Source organism: Ciona robusta, chromosome 13 (assembly GCF_009617815.1).
Source record: "Ciona robusta chromosome 13, ASM961781v2".
Lineage (NCBI taxonomy): Eukaryota > Metazoa > Chordata > Ascidiacea > Phlebobranchia > Cionidae > Ciona > Ciona robusta.
Genome location: NC_143247.1, coordinates 3,514,474 through 3,539,048, shown reverse-complemented (window position 1 = coordinate 3,539,048; position 24,575 = coordinate 3,514,474). Strand labels below are relative to the sequence as shown.

The following is a 24,575-nucleotide window of genomic DNA, read 5'->3' as shown; positions in this document are numbered from 1 at the left end:
CAAATAAGGTGGGGGGAAGACTCTTCACTAGCACCAAATTGCGCTCACAATATCTCTGCCAGCGCTTATACAAATTTGCAGCAGCACCAAACGTAAATCTGTTTCTAATGACGCATATCCGAACTCAACATGCGTCCATACTGTTGCTATCCTCATTAAATAAATACGATTTTGTTCATCCGCTAGACGATGCTAACGAGCGCAAACATCGAGGCCCAATAAAACATAATATGTATTTGGGGAGTTACAAATGTAAGATACTGTACTAGTACACATCTATCTACTCCATACCATTTTAAGTTACAAAGGTTAGGACTGTGTACCAGCCTGTATTTTCAAAATACACATACGGTAAACAAAATATTTTTATGTGATCGCTTCGAAAAATCCCAATTCGAAGCAGAACGTTTGTATTTTACATTTTGCAAATGCATTGAAGCGATAATACATCGATACGTCATATTTTACGTAGCTATGCTCTTAAAGTATGACGTCACGATTTCATTTATCAATATTATGATATCACAAAACAACAGCAGGTCCTCAAAATATCGAAAAACTCTCAAAATATTCCCAACAAAAGTATGACGTTACACTCAAATGACATCAGCAGCAAGGACAAATGACATCATCAACAATAAATGACATCATCATCTACCAAACAAGCGGAATTTCTTCGGTAGTTTTCCATCAGGTCTAGTCAGAGCATTCTCAATATCCTCATAATCAGGTAGTTGTTTAACATCACCTAATGCAGCTACTGCTGGTCTGCTTGATAGCATATGACGAGCGACACGCACTATGTCATCGTTTGATACGTTGTCTGAATATAATGGGGTATTAACTTGTAATATATAAAGGTGTGCTAGCAACCTAGTAGTCAAGACACTGTTGCTGCCATTGTGAAGATGTATATTAGGTACAACCTAGTGGTCACCTATATTATAACAACTGTCGTTTCCCGCAGTGCAAAGATAAATAAGTTACATACGTGGTAACTTGTCAGCAGGCACGAGGTGTATGGAACAAAACAACCATGTTATAACGACTGTCGTTGTCCCGCCATGTGAAGATAAATAAGTTACATACATGGTAACTTGTAAGTAGACACAAGGTATATGAAGCAAAACACCTGTGTTATGTTGATAAATAAATTACAATCATACATAACCCCATTCATAATACACTCAGTATAACATACCAATCATTTCACAGAGCTGTTTCGGTGACTTTCGTTCCCCCGTTGCAAGTATTTGTCTCCCAACATCCTCAAATATAACGGGACGAGCTTCAAGATTCATCATAAGCATTGACTGTAGTTGTTTCTTGGCGCGATCTAACTCAACCTTAGTGGGGTATAAGATAAATTTTACTTATTTATAAAATAGAAATTGAATGAATGAATGTAACTTACTTTATTCTCGCATGGCAGAAAACGACAGTCGTTATAACATGGGTGTTCTGTTTCATACACCCCGTGACAGTTTGCAAGTTACCAGGTATGTTACTTTGTGGTTGATTATTTTTTAATGTATGGCTGATAATTTAGACAACCCATTAGTGACTACTGGCACTGGGTTGGAGCAATTGCCGTTAAGTGTCTTACCCAAGAACACATACTCAAACCATCAAATAATGGTAGCAGCGGTATATCAAATAATCACAGACGTTACATACATGGTAACATGTAAGCGGGTACGAAGTATATGAAACAGAACACCTGTGTTATAACTGTAAGCTGCCATGCGAGGACAAATATAAAAACTATAACAAAACAAATAATATACTCATACTAAATTTATTCTTTTACCAAAACAATCAGCACAACAATACCTTGTCAATCCCATTTGTAAGTTTTGCAAACTCTTGTGTTATAACGTGTACACATTCCCTTAGTTGTGAGGGGTGTGCACTGCCTTGTATACAGAATAATCCACCATCATCATAGCTATGGTGATATGCTGTGGCTGCATACATCCAATGGTGCCTGGGGGTAATGCTGACGTTTAGGCTTGGGGGTGGGGGTGAATGAATGGGTAACTGTTTATCCATGTGTGGCGGGGCAACAACAGTAGTTATAACACAAGTGTTCTGTTACCTACACCTCGTGCCGGCTTACAAGTTATCACGTGACACGTATGTAATTGATTTATCCTTGCATGGCGGGAAAATGACAGTCGTTATAACATGGGTGTTGATACACCTCTTGCCTGCTTATGAGTTACCATGTATGTTACTTTGTATGGTCTCAATTTAGACATAAGTGACCACTGGGTTGGGGCAATAGCCATTAGTTGTCTTGCCCAATGCCAGATACATCAACAAGTCTTAAACCTGTGACCAGTATGCTAGAACACACATTTACTGGTGCTGTGTGCACACCATACCAGCGTAATCATATATTTTACCAATGCAATCCTATATATATACTGTTATACACACACAGTAATAATGTCACCTGTTCAGGACATTCAAATATAACCTTGAAAACATTCCTTTACCCGGACCCCCTGCTGAGAAGGAACCGCCCCCTCCCATTAACATGTTGAGGACTGCGAATGGGACAAAGTTGGTGTCCTGTATATGGGTGTATGGGGTGAGGTATATAAGTTGTAGCCTATGTATATATAAGTTATATTAACATGGTATATGTAATATCTGGTATAGCAACACAATATTAGTATTAGGGTGATAGGCCAACATTGACTTAAATCCCAGTCCCTCCCATGGCGTGCCTCACTGTAGGACCTCACCCATATAGAATAGAATGTGCATATACAATGTTGGGATAATAGGTCAACTCTGGCCAAAATCCAAGGTCTCATGGCTCACTGTAGGACCTCACCCACATAGGTACAACTTAATAATTAAAGCAAACCAAACATACAGTGAACTTTACGCTTTCCATTCCAATAGAGACATGAGCGAGCTCCGGCATTGGTACAACACTCATGGAGAGGTCAAAATGTTTTTGAACTTTGACCTCGCCCCCTGTATATTGGGCCACTGATGCGTCGCTCTCTCTTGCACCATCTAGTGACCATGAGGGGGACTTGGCTGCGGCTAAACATAGAAATCATATAAATGTGTTAAATTATATACAATTTTTGTAATACGCTTATCAACACACTGCAACAGCTTTAGAAACTCGACTGTGTGCATGGAAGTGGCAACCGTAGATAAGTGAAACAACACAAAACTCACCTGAAACATACTTTTCACTCAGTGTTACTAATTCATCATGATCCACACCAACACCAGCTACTACCATGCGTTCAGGAAGGTAGTAACTACGAAGGAACTTTTGCAACGAAGCTCTGTTTATTTGGTGAAGTGTCTCAGCTTGTGGGTATTTGGGAAGTCCTACTGTGTTGCCACGAAAGCCAGCCTGTAAAGTGAAGAGAATGTATGTAGCTTATTTATCGTCGCAAGAGAGGGAAAATAATCCTATAATATAGTGTTCTGTTTCATACACACCGTGCCCATTTACAAGTTACCATGTATATGACTTTGCAGGTAACTGTTTTTTTTATGTTTGACTGATTAAATATCTTGCCCAAGGACACTTACGATACGTTCATAAGGGTAGCAACACTAAGCCTTGAACCCATGACAATCAAGGGTAGAATTATATGCATTATACATACACCTGTAGCAATACTATATCACCCACCTCGTGTATAAGTTCTGTCATCATTGGTTCAGGATCCGGTTTCTTATCCAATTCATCTAATTCATAGTTTATGCTTTCACGAGCTTGTTCAATAATATTATCATCCAATGTAGGTTGGTACACACTATCAGCAAGTAACTCCATTAAAGGCTCCAGTTTATCACGGTCTACACTAGCTGCATATATAGTTGTGTCTCTGGATGGGATTAAAAGTTAAACAATAACAAAAAAACTAAGTTGAAACACAGGCAGGGCAGTTAGATACAATCCTATGAAACGAATCTAACTTATTGGTTGTAACATTTACTGATTAATGCAGTGTAGAAAACTTTATGTTAGGCAGCTATAATCTTTTTTAAGAGCAAGAGAGTGAGACATTTCTTTCCTAATTGATTCTAATGTTTAAAATTAGGTAGACAATGACATCAGCTTTCATGTTATGATTCTTTTCCCAAACCCTTATAGACCAGCCTACCCAGAAACCCCAGGTTTGGCCATATGCTTATCATAGCACCATAGTTATATATCCTACCTTGAAGACTGGCAGTCACATATGCCTCCTAACTTCTCGACAGCGAGCATGACGGCATCTCGATCTTTATAGATGGATGATCCAGCAAAGGCGCATCTCTCAAGGTAGTGGCTCATGCCACTCGGGTACGCGACCTCGTGGCGTGACCCCGCGTCAATCAAGACTGTCACAATAAAGTTATAACTCTTAGTAAAGATTGTTACAATAAAGTTATAACGCTTAGTAAAGATTGTCACAATAAAGTTACAACTGTTAAAAAGGCTGTCAAAATAAAAACTCTTACTAAGGAACTCTTGCCAAATATGACCAAAAATAACCCCACATGACGCCTAGTAGCCTCATATGATCCCTAACCTCTAGTAGCCCCATATGACCCCTGACCTCTAGTAGCCCCATATGACCCCTGACCTCTAGTAGCCCCATATGACCTCTTAGTAGTTGGCTAATAATGTATAATGTTGTGTACTTTACCAGCACAAAATATAAAACACCAACTTACTTCCAACTGTACAAAATGTTCCAAACTTTGGCTGTGATGTCACAGTAAGACCATTGTTTAATTTGCTTGTCATCGTTTGGAAGGTTTCGCTCGCTGACTCAGCGTATATCGGTTTGGGGGAATCCCTCAATGGCACAGACAAGGGAGTAGTCATGACATCACTATTAGTCGGGGATTCCCCATAACTGAGACAGCTTGAGGTGGAAAATGACTTCCTCAGTGACCTGTTAATCAAAGAAAAAATATTATTATAATTATATATGGTTGAGGTCCTACAGTGAGGCATGCTATGGGACTTGAGATTTAGACCAGAGTTGGTTCATTACCCCAACATTGTATATGCACATTCTATTCTATGTGGGTGAGGTCCTACAGTGAGGCATGCCATGGGACCTGGGATTTAGGCTTTAGTTGGTCCATTACCCCAACATTGTATATGCACATTCTATTCTATATGGGTGATGTACTACAACACACCAGGGGACTTAGGCTAGTACAGCAATATTATCTATCTGGTAGGCCATTCGTTAAGTTTTGTTTACTAATAATTTATAACCGTTTCTTTATCAAAGACTGATGAAGCTTAGTTATTGTCAAAATACTTGTATTTGGCCTCAATTTTGTTGCTAGTATTTAGTAGCACTTGATGTATTTTGTTATGATGCAGCGAGAATCGTGTTGTTATACGGTTATACGGTATATTAGAGCCAGATTTACGAAACATATTACAAATACAGAAATTTACTTTGACAAAAACAACACCAAGGTGATCCTAGAATACAGATATTCTAGCGGCCATTTTCGATACCTTCTACTGGTGCCACCAACCTAAAATTTGGACACTGTACTAACTAGACCCCAGCGGTACCGATTCTGAAATCAAAAATTTAAAATTCGAAAAAATATTAATTATGAATATTAATATTCGTCATAAAAACATATTTATAAATTTTTCGCAAGCACCAGCTTTGAATGTGTTGTAGCGCTACTTAATAGCTACAAAATGAAACATTTTTTTCTTCAAAAAAATGGGGGCTTGGGTATGAAATATTAAAAAGTAGGACCATAACTTGAATCATATAAATATTAAATTTTCAATTTTTTTTGCAAAAATATAACTTCCGCATACATCTATGTTGGTCACTAACATACCATTCCCATTAAAAAAATAATTAATTTTAATTTTTTTTTAATTATGAATATTAATATTCGTCATAAAAACATATTTATAGAATTTTCGCACGCACCAGCTTGGAATATGTTATAGCGCTACGTAATAGCTACAAAATGAAACATTATTTTTTTCAAAAAACTGGGGGCTTGGGTTCAGAATACAGACAAGTATGAGTCAAATATCTCAAATCATATGAATATTAAATTTTCTAAAAATATTCGCGAAAATATTACTCACGCATACATCTGTGTAAGTCACTAACATATTTTTTCCTTTAAAAAAATAATTAATTTTAATTTTTTTTTAATTATGAATATTAATATTCGTCATAAAAACATATTTATAGAATTTTCGCACGCACCATCTTGGAATATGTTATAGCGCTACGTATTAGCTACAAAACGAAACATTAATTTCTTCAAAAAAATGGGGGCTTGGGTTCAGAATACAAACAAGTATGGTCATAACTCAAATCATATAAATATCAAATTTTCGATTTTTTTTGCGAAAGTATAACTTACGCACATATCTATGTAGGTCACTAACATATCATTCCCATTAAAAAAATAATTAATTTTATTTTTTTTTTAATTATGAATATTAATATTCGTCATAAAAACATATTTATAGAATTTTCGCACGAACCAGCTTCGAATATGTTATAGCGCTACGTATTAGCTACAAAATGAAACATTAATTTTTTCAAAAAAATGGGGGCTTGGGTTCAGAATACAGACAAGTATGAGTCATAACTATAATTCCTTGTTCATATATTTTATTTGCACGAACGCAAAAATTATACATATAATAAAAAATAATATAATAAACAGTAAATACGTACATTCAAATGTGATGCTTTGAATTTAAATAAAGTCTTCGACTGCCGCACCATTTACTTTATCCTATCCGTACGTAAGTATAGAAACATCGAGAATTTAATTTATTTGTTTCAATTAATACAAAAGGTTTTTTGTTCTTGAAGCCTCTAAGATTAGGGTTTATTCTTTAATACGATGCAGAATTAATAGAAGTACGATGCAGAATTAATAGAAGAGTAAAATGTGGGGAATAGTGACCAAAGATTTAGTGATCTCCTCGTTGTCTGTTCGTTGATCATCGTCGGATACCTGTAGAATATAACTGAAAACACATAGTTAGGCAGTAAACAAATTATTCAGAACAATTGATACAAAACCATTTAACGCCGATACGTTTAGCCTCACTAGGTATTTCCTCAGCAACGCAGTCAAAATGGAGCCATGTCTTGCACTTAGAACACCAACAACAACATGTTATTGCAAAACAAATGTTTAGTTACAAAAACAACTTTTGTTTTTTAAGTTTGAATAAAAAAAGTGAATAAACGGTAAAGTGACATAAGTTATACGAATATTCTTCACAATATTAAACTTTTCCGCATTTATTTATTTCTGTGAATGACATGTACGTTGATTTATGCGCGTATAATTTTAGCGTTCGTGCAAATAAAATATATGAACAAGGAATTATAGTTATGACTCATACTTGTCTGTATTCTGAACCCAAGCCCCCATTTTTTTGAAGAAATTAAAGCTTCATTGTTTAGGTATTACGTAGCGCTATAACATATTCCAAGCTGGTGCGTGCGAAAATTCTATTAATATGTTTTTATGACGAATATTAATATTCATAATTTAAAAAAAATTAAAATTAATTATTTTTTTTATTGGGAATGATATGCTAGTGACCTACATAGATATGTGCGTAAGTTATATTTTCGCAAAAAAATCGAAAATTTGATATTTGTATGATTTGAGTTATGACCATACTTGTTTGTATTCTGAACCCAAGCCCCCATTTTTTTGAAGAAATTAATGTTTCATTTTGTAGCTAATACGTAGCGCTATAACATATTCCAAGATGGTGCGTGCGAAAATTCTATAAATATGTTTTTATGACGAATATTAATATTCATAATTAAAAAAAAAATAAAATTAATTATTTTTTTAATGGGAAAAATATGTTAGTGACCTACACAGATGTATGCGTGAGTTATATTTTCGCGAATATTTTTTGAAAATTTAATATTCATATGATTTGAGATATTTGACTCATACTTGTCTGTATTCTGAACCCAAGCCCCCATTTTTTTGAAAAAATTAATGTTTCATTTTGTAGCTATTACGTAGCGCTATAACATATTCCAAGCTGGTGCGTGCGAAAATTCTATAAATATGTTTTTATGACGAATATTAATATTCATAATTGAAAAAAAAATAAAATTAATTATTTTTTTAATGGGAATGGTATGTTAGTGACCAACATAGATGTATGCGGAAGTTATATTTTTGCAAAAAAAATTGAAAATTTAATATTTAAATGATTCAAGTTATGGTCATACTTTTTAATATTTCATACCCAAGCCCCCATTTTTTTGAAGAAAAAAATGTTTCATTTTGTAGCTATTAAGTAGCGCTACAACATATTTAAAGCTGGTGCGTGCGAAAAATTTATAAATATGTTTTTATGACGAATATTAATATTCATAATTAATATTTTTTCGAATTTTAAATTTTTGATTTCAGAATCAGTACCGCTGGGGTCTAGTTAGTACAGTGTCTAAATTTTAGGTTGGTGGCACGAGTAGAAGGTATCGAAAATGGCCGCTAGAATATCTGTATTCTAGGATCACCTTGGTAAAAACAACTGTGATATGTTCCATAACTTTTGTCCTGATCTAGTTAGACGATTGTCATGTTACACCATGTACAGAAATGTCAACATATGATTTTAAGAAAATAAACGAAAAGGCAAATCCTAATATAGAACCAATTCAACTACTAGCACCCAAAGTGACCTAACTATCATCAAAAACAACAAATCCTAAAAACGACGATAATTTACTAAACCACGTACCTGTAATATCTGCCGGCATTTCGCGACATTCTGCCCGCCATTCTAGAAACTATTGTTTAATTCCAGAATAAAATGGAAACAATACGTGGAATGTAGTAAAAATACTAGAATCTGATGTCATAAACATGCAATATTATAGAAATTTTATATCTTTCGCTGTTTAGGGACTTTTTGGTATTTTTACACCTATTTACTATTTAGGTAAATATAGAAACCTAATAGATTGCTAATGATTAGGGACAAATTTATGATTTATTAAAAAAAAGTTTTATTCTTTGTATGGGAATACTATTAACAATTATTTTTTTCGTCATGTCTGATAAAATTATGAAAACAAAGAAGAAAAAAATATAAATATATACTCTTTTGTCTTTACACACATTGTTCCAGTTTTCAAGCCTGATGCAAAAATCAAAACACATATTGACGTTCTGGCATTGGGGTAATGGGTCAATTGTGGCCTAAATCCTAGAGCCTATGGCGTGCCACGGTGCGGGACCTCACCCACATAGAAGGGAAAAAAACACATATTGATGTTCTGGCATTTATTTGCAGCTTTACATTTGCACCACATAAGCAATTATTACATAATTTCATTTGGTATATATGGTATGCGTTAATATTGCAGTGTGGCAATAAGCAGTGTGGCAATATAATAATATAATAAGTGTGGCAATATAATAATCCCATATTAATTGCCACTATTTGTCCAGGGCTGAATTTCGACCTAAGCTCCCAGACACTCAATAAACATTTTAAGTTTACTAAAACGCCATTCCAGTATATTTTGTCTCAAACATTATCTTAATATTGCCTATCCTTTCACGCATTTTTTTGGATTTTCACCAGAACGACGTTCCGGGAGCTCGATAAATATTTAAAGTTTACTGAAACGCTATTCGGTAGTTTCGAGACAGTTTAAACAGAGATGGCAATAAATTTGTCATCTCAATTAACATTTAGTTCCAAAAGCTTTGGTCTTACGACATAATTATAAGAATAATTCAAGGTTTGTGAGATATTTTGAATCAAAAGTACAATAAACTTGATTGTTTTGGTAACTGAATTAACTTGTAGCTCCAAAAGCTCTGGTCTTATGGCTTAATCATTAAGTTAATTAAGTTTACTGGAATGACGTTCCAGTTGTTGTAAGTTGTTTAAAAACCGAGATTGCATAAAATCATTTCTCTGTTATCTGACTTTTAGAAAATAACTAATACTTCCAGAAGCTATTTTTGTACAAATCCAGCCCTGGACAGTTATAAACAAATCATAAACACGTATACGAAGATATAGGATTGCTCCATACATGGTTGCCCAAACATTCTATGTTAGATGGCCCGCCTTGTAACTGCCCACCGTTATAACAGGAAAGCCTCAGAACTACACCTACAGCGTGTTCTATACCTACAGGTACTGAGACACCAGTTGCGGCAGAAAAAATGGAGCAACCGACAGCTGTAAGGAAATATGATTTAATAACATGGTGTTAAACATACACTAGACACTTATGGTGTATTCATACACCTCATGCTCACTGTAGAGTTATAACATGGGTGTCTTTTTATATCCCAAACACACATGGTGTACTCATACACCTCATGCTCACTGTCAAGTTAAAACACGGGTGTCTTCATATACACCAGGCACACATGGTGTAATCATACACCTCATGCTCACTGTCGAGTTATAACATGGGTGTCTTCTTATACACCAGACACACATGGTGTACTTATACACCTCATGCTCACCGTCAAGCTATAACATGGGTGTCTTCTTATACACCAGGCACACATGGTGTATTCATAAACCTCATGCTCACTGTCGAGTTATAACACGGGTGTCTTCTTATACACCAGACACACATGGTGTGTTCATACACCTCATGCTCACTATAAGTTATAACATGGGTGTCTTCTTATACACCAGCTCATTCATACACCTCATGCACACAAAGCTGTTCCAATTACCTTCACATCCTCCCAGGGTGGAAGACCAAGTAAGATCAGGGAGACATCTTGTTATAGATGGGCTCACAACCCTGTAACCATTACTACAACTCAATCGAATAATGTTCCCTACTTGGTTTCGTTGCCCTCTTCGATCTGTAAGTCTTCCGTTCTGTGGGACCTGCAAGGCTTGACATAACCCTGCTGCGGGTTCTGTGCAACAAAACAAGTATTAATTGAGGAGTTAGAACGCATTTATCCATGTGTTATAACTTATAAAGACTTAGAATGTATGAGGATTGAGTGATTGGTAAGGAAAATGTGTAAATACACTGGACCTGGCACCAACAGTATATACTATATGTTTTCTGTATTGGTGATAATTTGGACAACCCATTAGTGACCACTGGGTTTGAGCAATTGTCATTAAGTGCCTTACCCAAAGAGACACACACCCACAATGGTAGCAGAGTGGAGGACAAATAAATAATAATTAAAACGACTTACGACAAGTTGGAGGCGGTCTATCCCATGTCTGGTCATTCAGACAATACATCCGCTGATTTCCAGTGACCACAAAGCCACGTTGTGTGCACATGAATGTTATTGATGAACCAATACCAAAACTACTGCCTTCGCGTACCCTTACGTTGGCTGCCAAGTTGGGTGGTGGACATGACTTTACTGTGGGCAAGATGGGGTTAAATACACAAGTATTAATACTATGGTGGTTAAAAGAGAGCAAAGCTCTAATGAGTGAGTATGTATTAAACTAATTGGCATAATAATAATTAACTTTTACTGCAACTATCGACTAAGCTTGATCAAAAACAAACCAGAAGCAACCAATAAAGTGGGTTGCAGTCTTCATTGGTGGCTATGGAGCAGTAGGTAAAATACAATTATTCATGTAATAAAACTCATAAAACTTATGATGTATGAGGATTGAGTGATTGGTAAAGAATAAATACACTACCTAGCAGCAACAGTATATAATGTGTGTAATTGGTATATATTCATACAAAATATCTGATACATGTTACTTATATTGTAATGAAAACAAAGTTTAAATAACTCACATCTTTCACAATGAACGCCCTCATAGTTTACCAAACAGTTGCATCGAGCTGCTTGCCCATTTCGTACGCAGGTTCCACCGTGTTGACATGGACCATTGTTGTAACATGGGTTTATAACTGTATGGTTAAACTTTATGCTTACTGTCGATTTATAACATGGGTGTCTTCTTATACACCAGACACACATGGTGTATTTATACACCTCATGCTCACTGTCGAGTTATACCATGGGTGTCTTCTTATACACCAGACACACATGGTGTATTCATACACCTCATGCTCACTGTTGAGTTATAACATGGATGTCTTCTTATACACCAGACACACATGGTGTATTCATACACCTCATGCTCACTGTTGAGTTATAACATGGATGTCTTCTTATACACCAGACACACATGGTGTATTCATACACCTCATGCTCACTGTTGAGTTATAACATGGGTGTATTTTTATACACCAGACACACATGGTGTATTCATACACCTTATGCTCACTGTTGAGTTATAACATGGGTGTCTTCTTATACATCAGACACACATGGTGTATTTATACACCCCATGCTCACTTTCTAGTTATAACATTGGTGTCTTCTTATACACCAGGCGTCCATGGTGTATTCATACACCCCATGCTCACTGTCAAGTTATAACATTGGTGTCTTCTTATACATCAGACACACATGGTGTATTTATACACCTCATGCTCACTGTCAAGTTATAACATTGGTGTCTTCTTATACACCAGACACACATGGTGTATTTATACACCCCATGCTCACTGTCAAGTTATAACATTGGTGTCTTCTTATACATCAGACACACATGGTGTATTTATACACCTCATGCTCACTGTCAAGTTATAACATTGGTGTCTTCTTATACACCAGGCGTCCATGGTGTATTCATACACCCCATGCTCACTGTCAAGTTATAACATTGGTGTCTTCTTATACACCAGACACACATGGTGTATTTATACACCCCATGCTCACTGTCAAGTAATAACATTGGTGTCTTCTTATACACCAGACACACATGGTGTATTCATACACCTCATGCTCACTGTTGAGTTATAACATGGATGTCTTCTTATACACCAGACACACATGGTGTATTCATACACCTCATGCTCACTGTTGAGTTATAACATGGATGTCTTCTTATACACCAGACACACATGGTGTATTCATACACCTCATGCTCACTGTTGAGTTATAACATGGATGTCTTCTTATACACCAGACACACATGGTGTATTCATACACCTCATGCTCACTGTCAAGTTATAACATTGGTGTCTTCTTATACACCAGACACACATGGTGTATTTATACACCTCATGCTCACTTTCTAGTTATAACATTGGTGTCTTCTTATACACCAGGCGTCCATGGTGTATTCATACACCCCATGCTCACTGTCAAGTTATAACATTGGTGTCTTCTTATACATCAGACACACATGGTGTATTTATACACCTCATGCTCACTGTCAAGTTATAACATTGGTGTCTTCTTATACACCAGACACACATGGTGTATTTATACACCCCATGCTCACTGTCAAGTTATAACATTGGTGTCTTCTTATACATCAGACACACATGGTGTATTTATACACCTCATGCTCACTGTCAAGTTATAACATTGGTGTCTTCTTATACACCAGGCGTCCATGGTGTATTCATACACCCCATGCTCACTGTCAAGTTATAACATTGGTGTCTTCTTATACACCAGACACACATGGTGTATTTATACACCCCATGCTCACTGTCAAGTAATAACATTGGTGTCTTCTTATACACCAGACACACATGGTGTATTTATACACCCCATGCTCACTGTCAAGTAATAACATTGGTGTCTTCTTATACATCAGACACACATGGTGTATTTATACACCTCATGCTCACTGTCAAGTTATAACATTGGTGTCTTCTTATATACCAGACACACATGGTGTATTTATACACCCCATGCTCACTGTCAAGTAATAACATTGGTGTCTTCTTATACATCAGACACACATGGTGTATTTATACACCTCATGCTCACTGTCAAGTTATAACATTGGTGTCTTCTTATACACCAGACACACATGGTGTATTTATACACCTCATGCTCACTTTCTAGTTACAACGTGTGTTTCACTTGGGGAGTAAAACAAAGCAAACCCACTCACTTGTGTTACATGTTCTTCCCGAATAATTAGGTCTGCATGTGCAGTTGAAAGCTATTCCATCCACTTTGGTGCACTCCCCGTTAACACATGGACCGCTGACACAAGGATCTTTTTCTGGAATGATTGAATTATGACATCATAAGTGGTATAATGAGTCACAATTGATAATTGTAACCTTGCTATTCATATAAACAACAAATAAATTCTTTTGTATATGGGTGAGGTCTTTAGTGGGGCACACCTGAGACCTGGAATGTAGGTCTATTACCCCAACACCCAGGGTGCTACCATCTAGACCCCATTACCCCAACACCCAGGGTGCTACCATATAGACCCCATTACCCAAACACCCAGGGTGCTACCATCTAGGCCCCATTACCCAAACACCCAGGGTGCTGCCATCAAGACCCCATTACCCCAACACCTGCAGTGCTACCATCTAGACCCTATTACCCCAACACCCAGGGTGCTACCATCTAGACCCCATTACCCCAACAACCAGGGTGTTACCATCTAGGCCCCATTAATCAAACACCCAGGGTGCTACCATCTAGACCCCATTACCCTAACAACCAGGGTGCTACCATCTAGACCCCATTACCCAAACACCCAGGGTGCTGCCATCTAGACCCCATTACCCTAACATCCAGGGTGCTACCATTTAGACCCCATTACCCCAACACCTCAGAATGCTACCATTTAGACCCCATTACCCCAACACCCAGAATGCTGCCATCAAGACCCCATTACCCCAACACCTGCAGTGCTACCATCTAGACCCCATTACCCCAACACCCAGGGTGCTACCATATAGACCCCATTACCCCAACACCCAGGGTGCTACCATCTAGACCCTATTACCCAAACACCCAGGGTGCTGCGATCAAGACCCCATTACCCCAACACCTGCAGTGCTACCATCTAGACCCCATTACCCCAACACCCAGGGTGCTACCATATAGACCCCATTACCCCAACACCCAGGGTGCTACCATCTAGGCCCCATTACCCAAACACCCAGGGTGCTGTCATCAAGACCCCATTACCCCAACACCTGCAGTGCTACCATCTAGACCCCATTACCCCAACACCCAGGGTGCTACCATCTAGACCCCATTACCCCAACAACCAGGGTGTTACCATCTAGGCCCCATTAATCAAACACCCAGGGTGCTACCATCTAGACCCCATTACCCTAACATCCAGGGTGCTACCATTTAGACCCCATTACCCCAACACCTCAGAATGCTACCATATAGACCCCATTACCCAAACACCCAGGGTGCTACCATATAGACCCCATTACCCAAACACCCAGGGTGCTGCCATCAAGACCCCATTACCCTAACATCCAGGGTGCTACCATATAGGCCCCATTAATCAAACACCCAGGGTGCTACCATCTAGACCCCATTACCCAAACAACCAGGGTGCTACCATCTAGACCCCATTACCCCAACACCCAGGGTGCTATCATCTAGACCCCATTACCCAAACAACCAGGGTGCTACCATCTAGACCCCATTACCCCAACACCCAGGGTGCTACCATCTAGACCCTATTACCCCAACACCTGCAGTGCTACAATCTTACCATCGCAAGTTGGAGAAGGGTCAGACCACAAGTTCCCGAGCATACATCGAACAACACTATGCCCATTGACATCATATCCAGGATTGCATGTAAACCTCACGTGAGTTACTTCTTTATTATTTTCACGAATTTGCTGAACTCTTCCGTTGGTAATGGATAGAATAGGTGGGCAGCGTTCAACTGGAACAAAACATTGTATATTATTACTGTTGCTGCTAATATGTATGTATATATCAATTTAAAATATATGCTGTATATAACGCCATTGTAATTACATATTGTATCAAGTAGGGTTGGGAAGACGGGACACTTTTAGCACATAATATTCAAATATTCTGATCGTGTTTTAAACAATTAACAATGGTCTATGGAAGTTGTGAGAATACGGTTTTATAATTCTTTGAATGTTCTTTGTTTACTACCAAATGGGACAAGAAAATAGAATAAAAAGGTGTCCCAACTTTCCTCACCCCAATATATAAGTTATATCCATAAATATATATATATATACAAATATATATTTATGGACCCCATATATATATATATATATACAAAAATGTAGATAAAGAACAAGTCTCGCCAATTGTATATTACAGATATTTATTTTCCTAAATGGCATCTTTAGCCTTTTTTAAAATAGAATCCACTAATATTGTAATAACTTACCACACACAAGAACACCCGTGTTATAACAACTTATCATTGTCCGCCATGCGAGGATAGATAAGTTACATACGTAGTAACATGTAAGCGGGCACGAGGTGTATGAAACAGAACACTCGTGTTATAATGGCTGTTATTGCCCCACCATGCGAGGATAAATAAGTTACATTCATCAAAGAAACGTAGAGAACACTGTAACCATATCTTACCACACGTGGGCGCTGCTGTCCAAGTCCTGTTAGAATTGCATGTGATAGTGTTGGACCCATGCATACGAGATGTAATTTCAATGCATTCAAAAGTCACTTGTTCATTAATATCATAGACTGCCTTTAGTTGGGTGCCTGCTATTAATCTTCCATGTGGAGGTATAGTAGGTGGCGAACATTTTCTTTCTGCAAATAATGTGCTTTAAATGTTGCACAAAATCTGAGGTGACTCTGATAAAATACATATAGTAGGGTAGGGAAAGATGGGACATCTTTTTATTTTACTTTATTGTCTCATTTGGTAGCAAACATGGAACATTCAAAGAATTATCAAACTATATCCTCACAACTCCTATAGACCGTTGTTAATTGTTTTAAACACTGGTACTATATTCCTACAAAACAGTACTACTCCGCAGTACTATACTCCAACAAAATTAACTAAAGTATTTAACTAACCACAGTTAGGAGGAGAATTGTCCCAAGTACGGTCCTGGGTGCATTCCAAAGTATTTTCACCGACAAGTACATCATGTGCATTAATACATTGAAAACTTATGCGATCTCCGTCGAGGAAAAAAATGTCACCGGCATTAGCGCTGCTAATGCGTACACCATCGGGTAAGGCTGGTGTTCCACATCTTGGTACTAGAAAGAAAGGTATAAATTATTCACTTCATGCTTACTGTTTAGTTATAACATGGGTGTCTTCTTATACACCAGACACACATGGTGTATTCATACACCTCATGTTCACTGTCGAGTTATAACACGGGTGTCTTCTTATACACCAAACACACATGGTGTATTCATACACCTCATGCTCACTGCCAACCTATTATACCTTACCACATGAAGGGACACCAGAAGACCATGTCCTATCCTCTAAACAAGTGGAAACAGCTGATCCTTGCAGTAAATCATCAGCATTAGGGCATGAATAAGGTGGTGTACGATTACCTACATAGTAGAAAGTACCAGAGCGCTCACACCTTTTCACTGTAAAGTTTTAATAACATGGATTATATGTTTGCTGTACAATTTATAGGTGTACTGTTTTATATGGAACTGAAATATAGGGCAGAGTTGGCCCATTACCCCAACATTGTATATGCACATTCTATTCTATATGGGTGAGGTCCTATAGTAAAGCATGCCATGGGACCTGGGATTTAGGCCAGAGTTGGCCCATTACCCCAACATTGTATATGCACATTATGTTGGCCCACAACACCCATGGTGCTACTACTAATTAGTGACCACTGGGTTGGAGCAATGTCTGTTAAGTGCCTTGACCAAGGACACATACTGCTGATACTGACATACATCTATCACAGCAAACCCTCCATCCTTCAGTTGAATTGGTTGCAAACTTATCCATGTACAGTAGGATAGGGGAAGATGGGACGACCTTTCATTCTATTTTCTCGTCCCAATTGGTAGTAAACAAAAAGCATTCAAAGAATTATAAACCATATTCTTATGACTCCCATAGATCGTTGTTAATTGTTTAAAACACGATTAGGATATTTGGATATTATGTGCTAAAGATTTTCCATCTTTCCCCCACCCTACTGTATATTCACTTTGTAATAACAATGTATGTTGTTGTTATATTAATGGCTTATCACTATCAAGAGCATAGCAACATGCATTAATAAACAACCCACAGCAAACAGGTAGAGCTCTATCCCATCTCCCATTCCCTTGACATGATATTGAAGATAACCCTTGCATTTCATCCTTGGCGTTCGAACATTGAAATGTTATAGTAACACCAGAACTATAGAAAGCTTGTACATTTTCGCCACTAGATAGCACTAGACCATCAGGGGGATTTGGACCCTGGCACCGTTTTACTGAAAAATAAATAATTTGAAAATATCTAAAAAAACAGAATTGCTTTAACCCAGTAATCACTAATGGTTTGTCTAAACAGCCATGTTCCATGCATACAAACAATTACTTACAAAGTTACATACATGGTAAATAAATAAGTGGTAGTACCTTGGGTGTTTGGGTAAAGGGCCAACCCTGAACTAAATCCCAGGTCCCATGGCATGCCACCATGTATATAACTTTGTGCCTGGTTGTTTTTATGTATGGGTGACATTTTTAACAACCCATTAGTGACCACTGGGTTCAAGTAATTGTCATTAAGTGTCTTGCCCAAGGAACACATACACCCAGGATAGTAGCAGCATCAAGTCTTGAACCTGTAACTTCTCACTGTATCTTGGACATATACACAACTAAAAAGTCCGGCATCATAGCACATTTGGTTAGCGTGCCTGCCTATAACCAAGGGGTAATGGGTTCAAGGCTCATCACTACTACCATTGTGAGCCTATGAGTCTTTGGAAAAGACACCTAACGGCAATTGCTTGAACCTAGTGGTCACTAATTTGTCCAAAGTATCAGCCACACATAAAGACATAAAAAATCACCTACAAAGTAACATAAATTAACTCACAGCAACTAGGAACGTTTCGACTCCACTGCCGGTTGATTTGGCAACGAATCTGACTTGGTCCGGACATTTCATCGTTGGAATCGACACAACCAAATGTTATTACTGCGCCAATTTCGTACAGCTCTTGTTGATTATTTGTTATTTCTATCCTGAATTGTGCCGGGGTGTCAGGTAAAGCACAACGTGCAACTGTGTAACATAAACATCATATAAATTATGAATTATAACATAAATACCATATATATAATACAACATAGACATCTTATATAATACAACATAGACATCTTATATAATACAACATAGACATCTTATATAATACAATATGGACATCTTATATAATACAACATAGACATCTTATATAATACAATATGGACATCTTACCACACGTTGGATTGTCTGTCCATGTCCGATCATCCTGACACACGATGGCAGCATTACCAACCAAACGATCCGACACATGTACGCATTGAAATCTTACAGAATCCCCAACTTCGTAAATATCTTCTAAAACAACTGCGGGCCTTATATTTACTGGGTTGTGTGGTCGACTGCAGCGTCGAGCTTGAACAAAGGAGAAATTATCTTTCGATACAAAAGCAATTGTTCATATTTTTTAGTCTAACTTTAACAAAAAAAGTGATTGAATCTTATTTATCCTCACGTGGCGGGGGCAACGAAATTCTGTTTGATACACCTAAGTTATCATGTATGTAACTTTGGGGGTGATGGGAGTTTTTCTGTATGGCTGACAATTTGGACCACCCATTTGTGACTACTGGGTTAAAGCATTTGCTGTTAAATGTTTTCCCAAGGTCACATTAACATACCCCACAATAGTAGCAGCCACGAGCTTTGAACTCATAACCTCCAGGTGGAAGGCAGGTGCGCTGGCCAACAGCGCTGGTAGACATCTTAGTCGTTAAATAAATGCAACAGACCGAAGTTTGGTAATCAACAATGTATTATATACGTAGACCATATAATAAATATTTATAAATATATTTATTTATATATATATGGTCCGTGTTGTGTATATTGAAACAAAGATATCAAAACTTTGTGTACACAACAACATAGACATCTTATATAACACAACATAGACATCTTATGTAATACAACATAGACACCTTATATAATAGAACATAGATATATTATATAATACAACATAAACATCTTATATAATATAACATGCACCATAGATATCATATATATTACAACATAGACATCTTACCACACGTCGGATTTTCTGTCCATGCTCCATTATCCTGACACTCGATGACAGCATTACCACCCAAAGCATCGGAACGGTGCACGCATTCCAAAGTAACACGGTCACCAACTTGATAGGAATTAAGTAAAGCTGCTTGGGTTCTCATATTAGCGGGAAACACAGGACGCCCACATCTTTTAACTGCGAATATATTATGGTGTAATAAATAAAAACCTATTTAGTAAGATGCCTTTTTGATTGAATGTAACTTATTTAAATAAATGAATGGCGGTTTTTTTAACACAGGTGTTCTGTTTCATATATCTGTTGTCTCGTTTACAAGTTACGATGTATGTAACTTATTTATCGCCGCATGGCAGGGCAATGATAGTTGTAATAATACGGGTGTTTTGTTTCATACACCTTAGTTCACAGGCAGGTTATTTGGCATATCAACAGTTACTATAAAACAATAAAAAACTGTTTTCCCGGGTGTTGGGGTAATGGGCCAACTCCGGTCTAAATCCTATGACCAATGGCATGCTATGCTGTAGGACCTCACTCGTATAGAATAAACTAGAAACACACTGTCATACCACAAGCAGGTACGCCCCTCCAGGTTCTATCCCCATTGCAACTCATTGAGGAAGCAAGCAGATGATCTGATGCATCCATGCAGCGGAACTCAACATGGTTACCAACATAATAGTAATCTTGTAAAACACCATTAGGCCGCATATTGGCAGGGGCAGCAGGGCGCTGACATCTCGTAACTGGAAAGATAAAGGTATAATAATTGTTCTTATACTATTTAGTAAATCAAAATTGTTTTGCTATTTCTATGTGGCTTGTTTTTAAATGATGCACGTTATCATATTGAAGTTTAATATCATATACACTGAGTCTCATAGGTGTTTATTTATTGTTTTCTTTTTTTTCGCTTGGTGGGTATAAGATGGGTGTTTTCTTTTATATACTTCGTGCCCACTTACAAGTTACCACATATGTAACTTATTTATCCTCGCATGGCGGGGCAATGACAGTCGTTATAATACGGGTGTTCTGTTTCATACACCTCGTGCCCACTTACAAGTTACCACATGTGTAACTTATTTATCCTCTCATGGCGGGCAATGACAGTCATTATAACACGGGTGTTTGTTTCATACACCTTGTTCTACTATGAGTTATATATGAGGTAACATAGACATCTTATACAACACAATATAGATATCTCATAAAATACAACATAGATATCTTTTATAATACAACACAGATATCTTTTATACTAACAACATAGAAATCTTACCACACGTAGGATTTTCTGTCCATGTACCATCATGCTGACACTCGATGGCAGCATTACCAGTCTCTTGATCCCACTCATGCACACATAGAAATCTTACTAAAGCCCTAACTCCATAGAAATCTTGTAAATCAACCGGGGACTCCATGTTTGCAGGGGCAACAGGACGCGGGCATCTCGTTTCTTAAAATATAAAAAGATTTTGAACAAATGTAACTCATTGTTGGCGTATGTGTCCTTGGGCAAGACACTTAAGGGCAATTGCTCCAACCCAGTGGTCACTAATGGGTTGTCCAAACTATCAGCCATACATAAAAAAATTAATCAAAAGATCACCCATAAAGTAACATACATGGACATGGTAACTTGTAAGCTGGCACGAGGTGTATGAAACAGAACACCCCTGTTATAACGACTGTCATTGCCCCGCCATGCGAGGATAAATAAGTCACATACGTGGTAACTCGTAAGCTGGCACGAGGTGTATAAAACAGAACACTCGTGTTATAATGACTGTCGTTACCCCGCCATGCATGGATAAATAAATTGCATACGTGGTAACTCGTAAGCGGGCATGAGGTGTATAAAACAGATCACCCTGCTTAACAACTGTCATTCCCTACCATGCGAAAATAAATAAGCTACATTCAATCACACTCACCACATGTTGGAGTTGTATTATTCCATGTCCCATCTACACACTGTATTGAGTGAGCACCAACTAACTGAGCTCCATTATCAGTGCATTGGAATCCTGTTATAACTGTTCCAATGTCATAGTTATCAGCGGCCAGCATGTCTGTGGTCACCCCATGCTGCAGATTGGGCCGTGTGCATCGGGTTCCTGTGTATAATAAATGAATGAATGTAACTGGGCAACTATAGTCGTTGTGTTATAAATAAATGAATGTCGCGGGGCAACTATAGTCGTTGTAACACAGGTGTTCTATTTCATACACCTGGTGCCCGCTTACGAGTTACCACGTATGTAATTTATTTATCCTCGCATTGCCCAAAAACGAAGGTCCTTATAACACGGCTTAAATAAGGATCTAGATCTATAAAAACGGGTCAGACAAAATTCAAGTTCAACAAAATATAAATGATACATCAGTCTCTCATTTAAAAAAATAGAAAAAACAATCACAATCTAGTGAATCCACTTACTTTGTTCGCAAATAAAGGCCAGACAAGCATCGCAATAAATGTCATTCCAACCCCCCCTGCTGGCGAACAAGCTTCCACAAAACTCATCTCCGCGCGCATTATTTGGTTCAACGCCCTTCCAGTTGTGGTACAGACCATTATTCGTTGTACCACCTCGGATACTAAGTGGAGTTCCTGCCCTTGTACCATCCACCCACAACCAGGGTTCACGAAGGTTTTGCTTGTGAAGCCCGAAGTAGAATTGATTCCGGTAAACTTTATTATTTTTTGTCTGAACCATTTCAGTTATTTTTTCTGTAATATCCGCATTTTTCGGCATAGCCAGAGTACCGTTAATGCTTTCACAATGGAGCTTTGCGTTGTTGAAGTTTTTACGGTTTTCAAACATGGTGTATGTTATGCCTCTAAAATCTGCAAGAAAATGAAGACGGGAATTAATAAAACACACATTGTAATAGCTTCAGACTGTGGGCATGGGAGTGGCAACCATGGATAAGTCACTCAAGTTCCCGCCCACGAGAATATAAATGACCAAACCAACCAAAAGTCATGTCTGCTTATCCACACACTACAATAGCTTCAGCAGCTCGACTGTGGGCATGGGAGTGGCAACCATGGATAAGTCACTCAAGTTCCCACCCACAAGGATATAAATGACCAAAACAACTTACTCATAGTTGTGGTGGAACACGATCTCCTTTGTATATTGGTACCCGGGCATCTCCCAGGCACACGACATGTTCGTTGTCTTCTTTCTTGCACCGAATTACATCTCCCTTTACATTTAGACCACGTCGACCACTCGTCCCATTCATTATGCTCTACATAGATTAGGATTTATTAATTAATAAACGAATACATGAATTTAATTATTTATCCTTGCATGGCGGGGCAACGATAGTCGTTATAACACAGATGTCCTGTTTCATACACCTCATGCCAGCTTACAAGTTACCACATATGTAACTAGGTATTTTATGCTCTGTGATATAACCACATAGGTTTAGTGGTTATATGTTATGTTGGCATTTTCCATGAACCATGGCATGTTTCACTGTAGGACTAGGACACCTATATAGAATAGAATGTGCATATACAATGTTGGGATAATAGGTCAACTCTGGTCTAAATCCCAGGTCCCATGGCATGTCTCACTGTAGGACCTCACCCACATAGAATAGAATGTGCATATACAATGTTGGGGTAATGAGCCAACTCTGGCCTAAATTCCAGGTCCCATAGCGTGCCTCACTGTAGTACCTCACCCATATAGAATAAAATGTGCATATACAATGTGGGAGTAATGGACCAACTCTGGCCTAAATTCCAGGTCCCATGACATGCCTCACTGTAGGACCTCACCCATATAGAATAGAATGTGCAAATACAATGTTGGGTAATGGACCAACTCTGGCCTAACAAGCCTTTCAGTATAGAATCTAACACTGCACCCTATACTTGTAATGTTGTAATATAACCAACAAATTACCAACACATGTAGGCTTTGGGTGAGACCACATCCCAGTATCTGTACAAGTCAGTGAAGCTTCCCCACTCAACTGGTAGCCCACATTACAAGCATAGTTGACCACATCATTAAATTGCCATACATTGTTGTTTGGTTGTTTGGTTGAGTTTCCTACTACTTGGTCTGGGCACTGTACAACTGTTGAAACATTGAATGTAGCTAATTTATCTACGCATGGTGGGCAACCACATCGGTTATAACACACGTGTTCTGCTTCATACACCTTATGCCAGATTATGAGTTACATTGTATGTAACTTACTTATCCTTGCATGGCGGGACAGCAACATTCGTTATAACACGGGTGCTCTGTTTCATACACCTTATGCCCACTTACAAGTTACCACATATGTAACTTTGAGGGTGATTATTTTTCTGTATGCCCGACAATTCAAGGTTATTGTTTTGTTGACACTTTGTAAAACTAGCTGCCAAAAAAT

General features: G+C 37.9%; 2 protein-coding genes across 2 annotated transcripts in view; both read right to left on the bottom strand.

Annotated features, from left to right (window-relative positions):
• Positions 1-309: 309 nt before the first annotated feature.
• LOC149725876 (mitochondrial-processing peptidase subunit alpha-like) lies at positions 310-8,932 on the bottom strand. Its single transcript, XM_089891699.1, has 10 exons — positions 8,774-8,932; positions 4,705-4,928; positions 4,206-4,368; positions 3,674-3,869; positions 3,205-3,388; positions 2,888-3,063; positions 2,459-2,577; positions 1,834-1,987; positions 1,202-1,346; positions 310-823 (listed from the first exon to the last, which is right to left on the bottom strand). Exons 1-10 carry the CDS (start codon positions 8,812-8,814, stop codon positions 651-653), a joined length of 1,575 nt encoding a protein of 524 aa, XP_089747825.1. The 5' UTR covers positions 8,815-8,932; the 3' UTR covers positions 310-650.
• A 371-nt stretch (positions 8,933-9,303) lies between these two features.
• LOC149725875 (sushi, von Willebrand factor type A, EGF and pentraxin domain-containing protein 1-like) overlaps positions 9,304-24,575 on the bottom strand; it is a 30,292-nt gene continuing 15,020 nt past the window's right edge. Inside the window, exons 21-39 of the mRNA XM_089891101.1 lie at positions 24,098-24,274; positions 23,280-23,429; positions 22,609-23,019; positions 22,103-22,285; positions 21,445-21,624; positions 20,732-20,908; positions 20,157-20,336; positions 19,307-19,486; positions 18,926-19,114; positions 18,123-18,311; positions 17,302-17,451; positions 16,912-17,100; positions 16,453-16,638; positions 15,581-15,760; positions 13,988-14,101; positions 11,802-11,918; positions 11,230-11,406; positions 10,744-10,935; positions 9,304-10,231 (exon numbers count right to left, since the gene is read on the bottom strand). Coding sequence (XP_089747227.1) covers positions 10,044-10,231; positions 10,744-10,935; positions 11,230-11,406; positions 11,802-11,918; positions 13,988-14,101; positions 15,581-15,760; positions 16,453-16,638; positions 16,912-17,100; positions 17,302-17,451; positions 18,123-18,311; positions 18,926-19,114; positions 19,307-19,486; positions 20,157-20,336; positions 20,732-20,908; positions 21,445-21,624; positions 22,103-22,285; positions 22,609-23,019; positions 23,280-23,429; positions 24,098-24,274 — 3,509 coding nt within the window. The 3' untranslated portion in view covers positions 9,304-10,043. The remainder of the gene's footprint in view (positions 10,232-10,743; positions 10,936-11,229; positions 11,407-11,801; positions 11,919-13,987; positions 14,102-15,580; positions 15,761-16,452; positions 16,639-16,911; positions 17,101-17,301; positions 17,452-18,122; positions 18,312-18,925; positions 19,115-19,306; positions 19,487-20,156; positions 20,337-20,731; positions 20,909-21,444; positions 21,625-22,102; positions 22,286-22,608; positions 23,020-23,279; positions 23,430-24,097; positions 24,275-24,575) is intronic.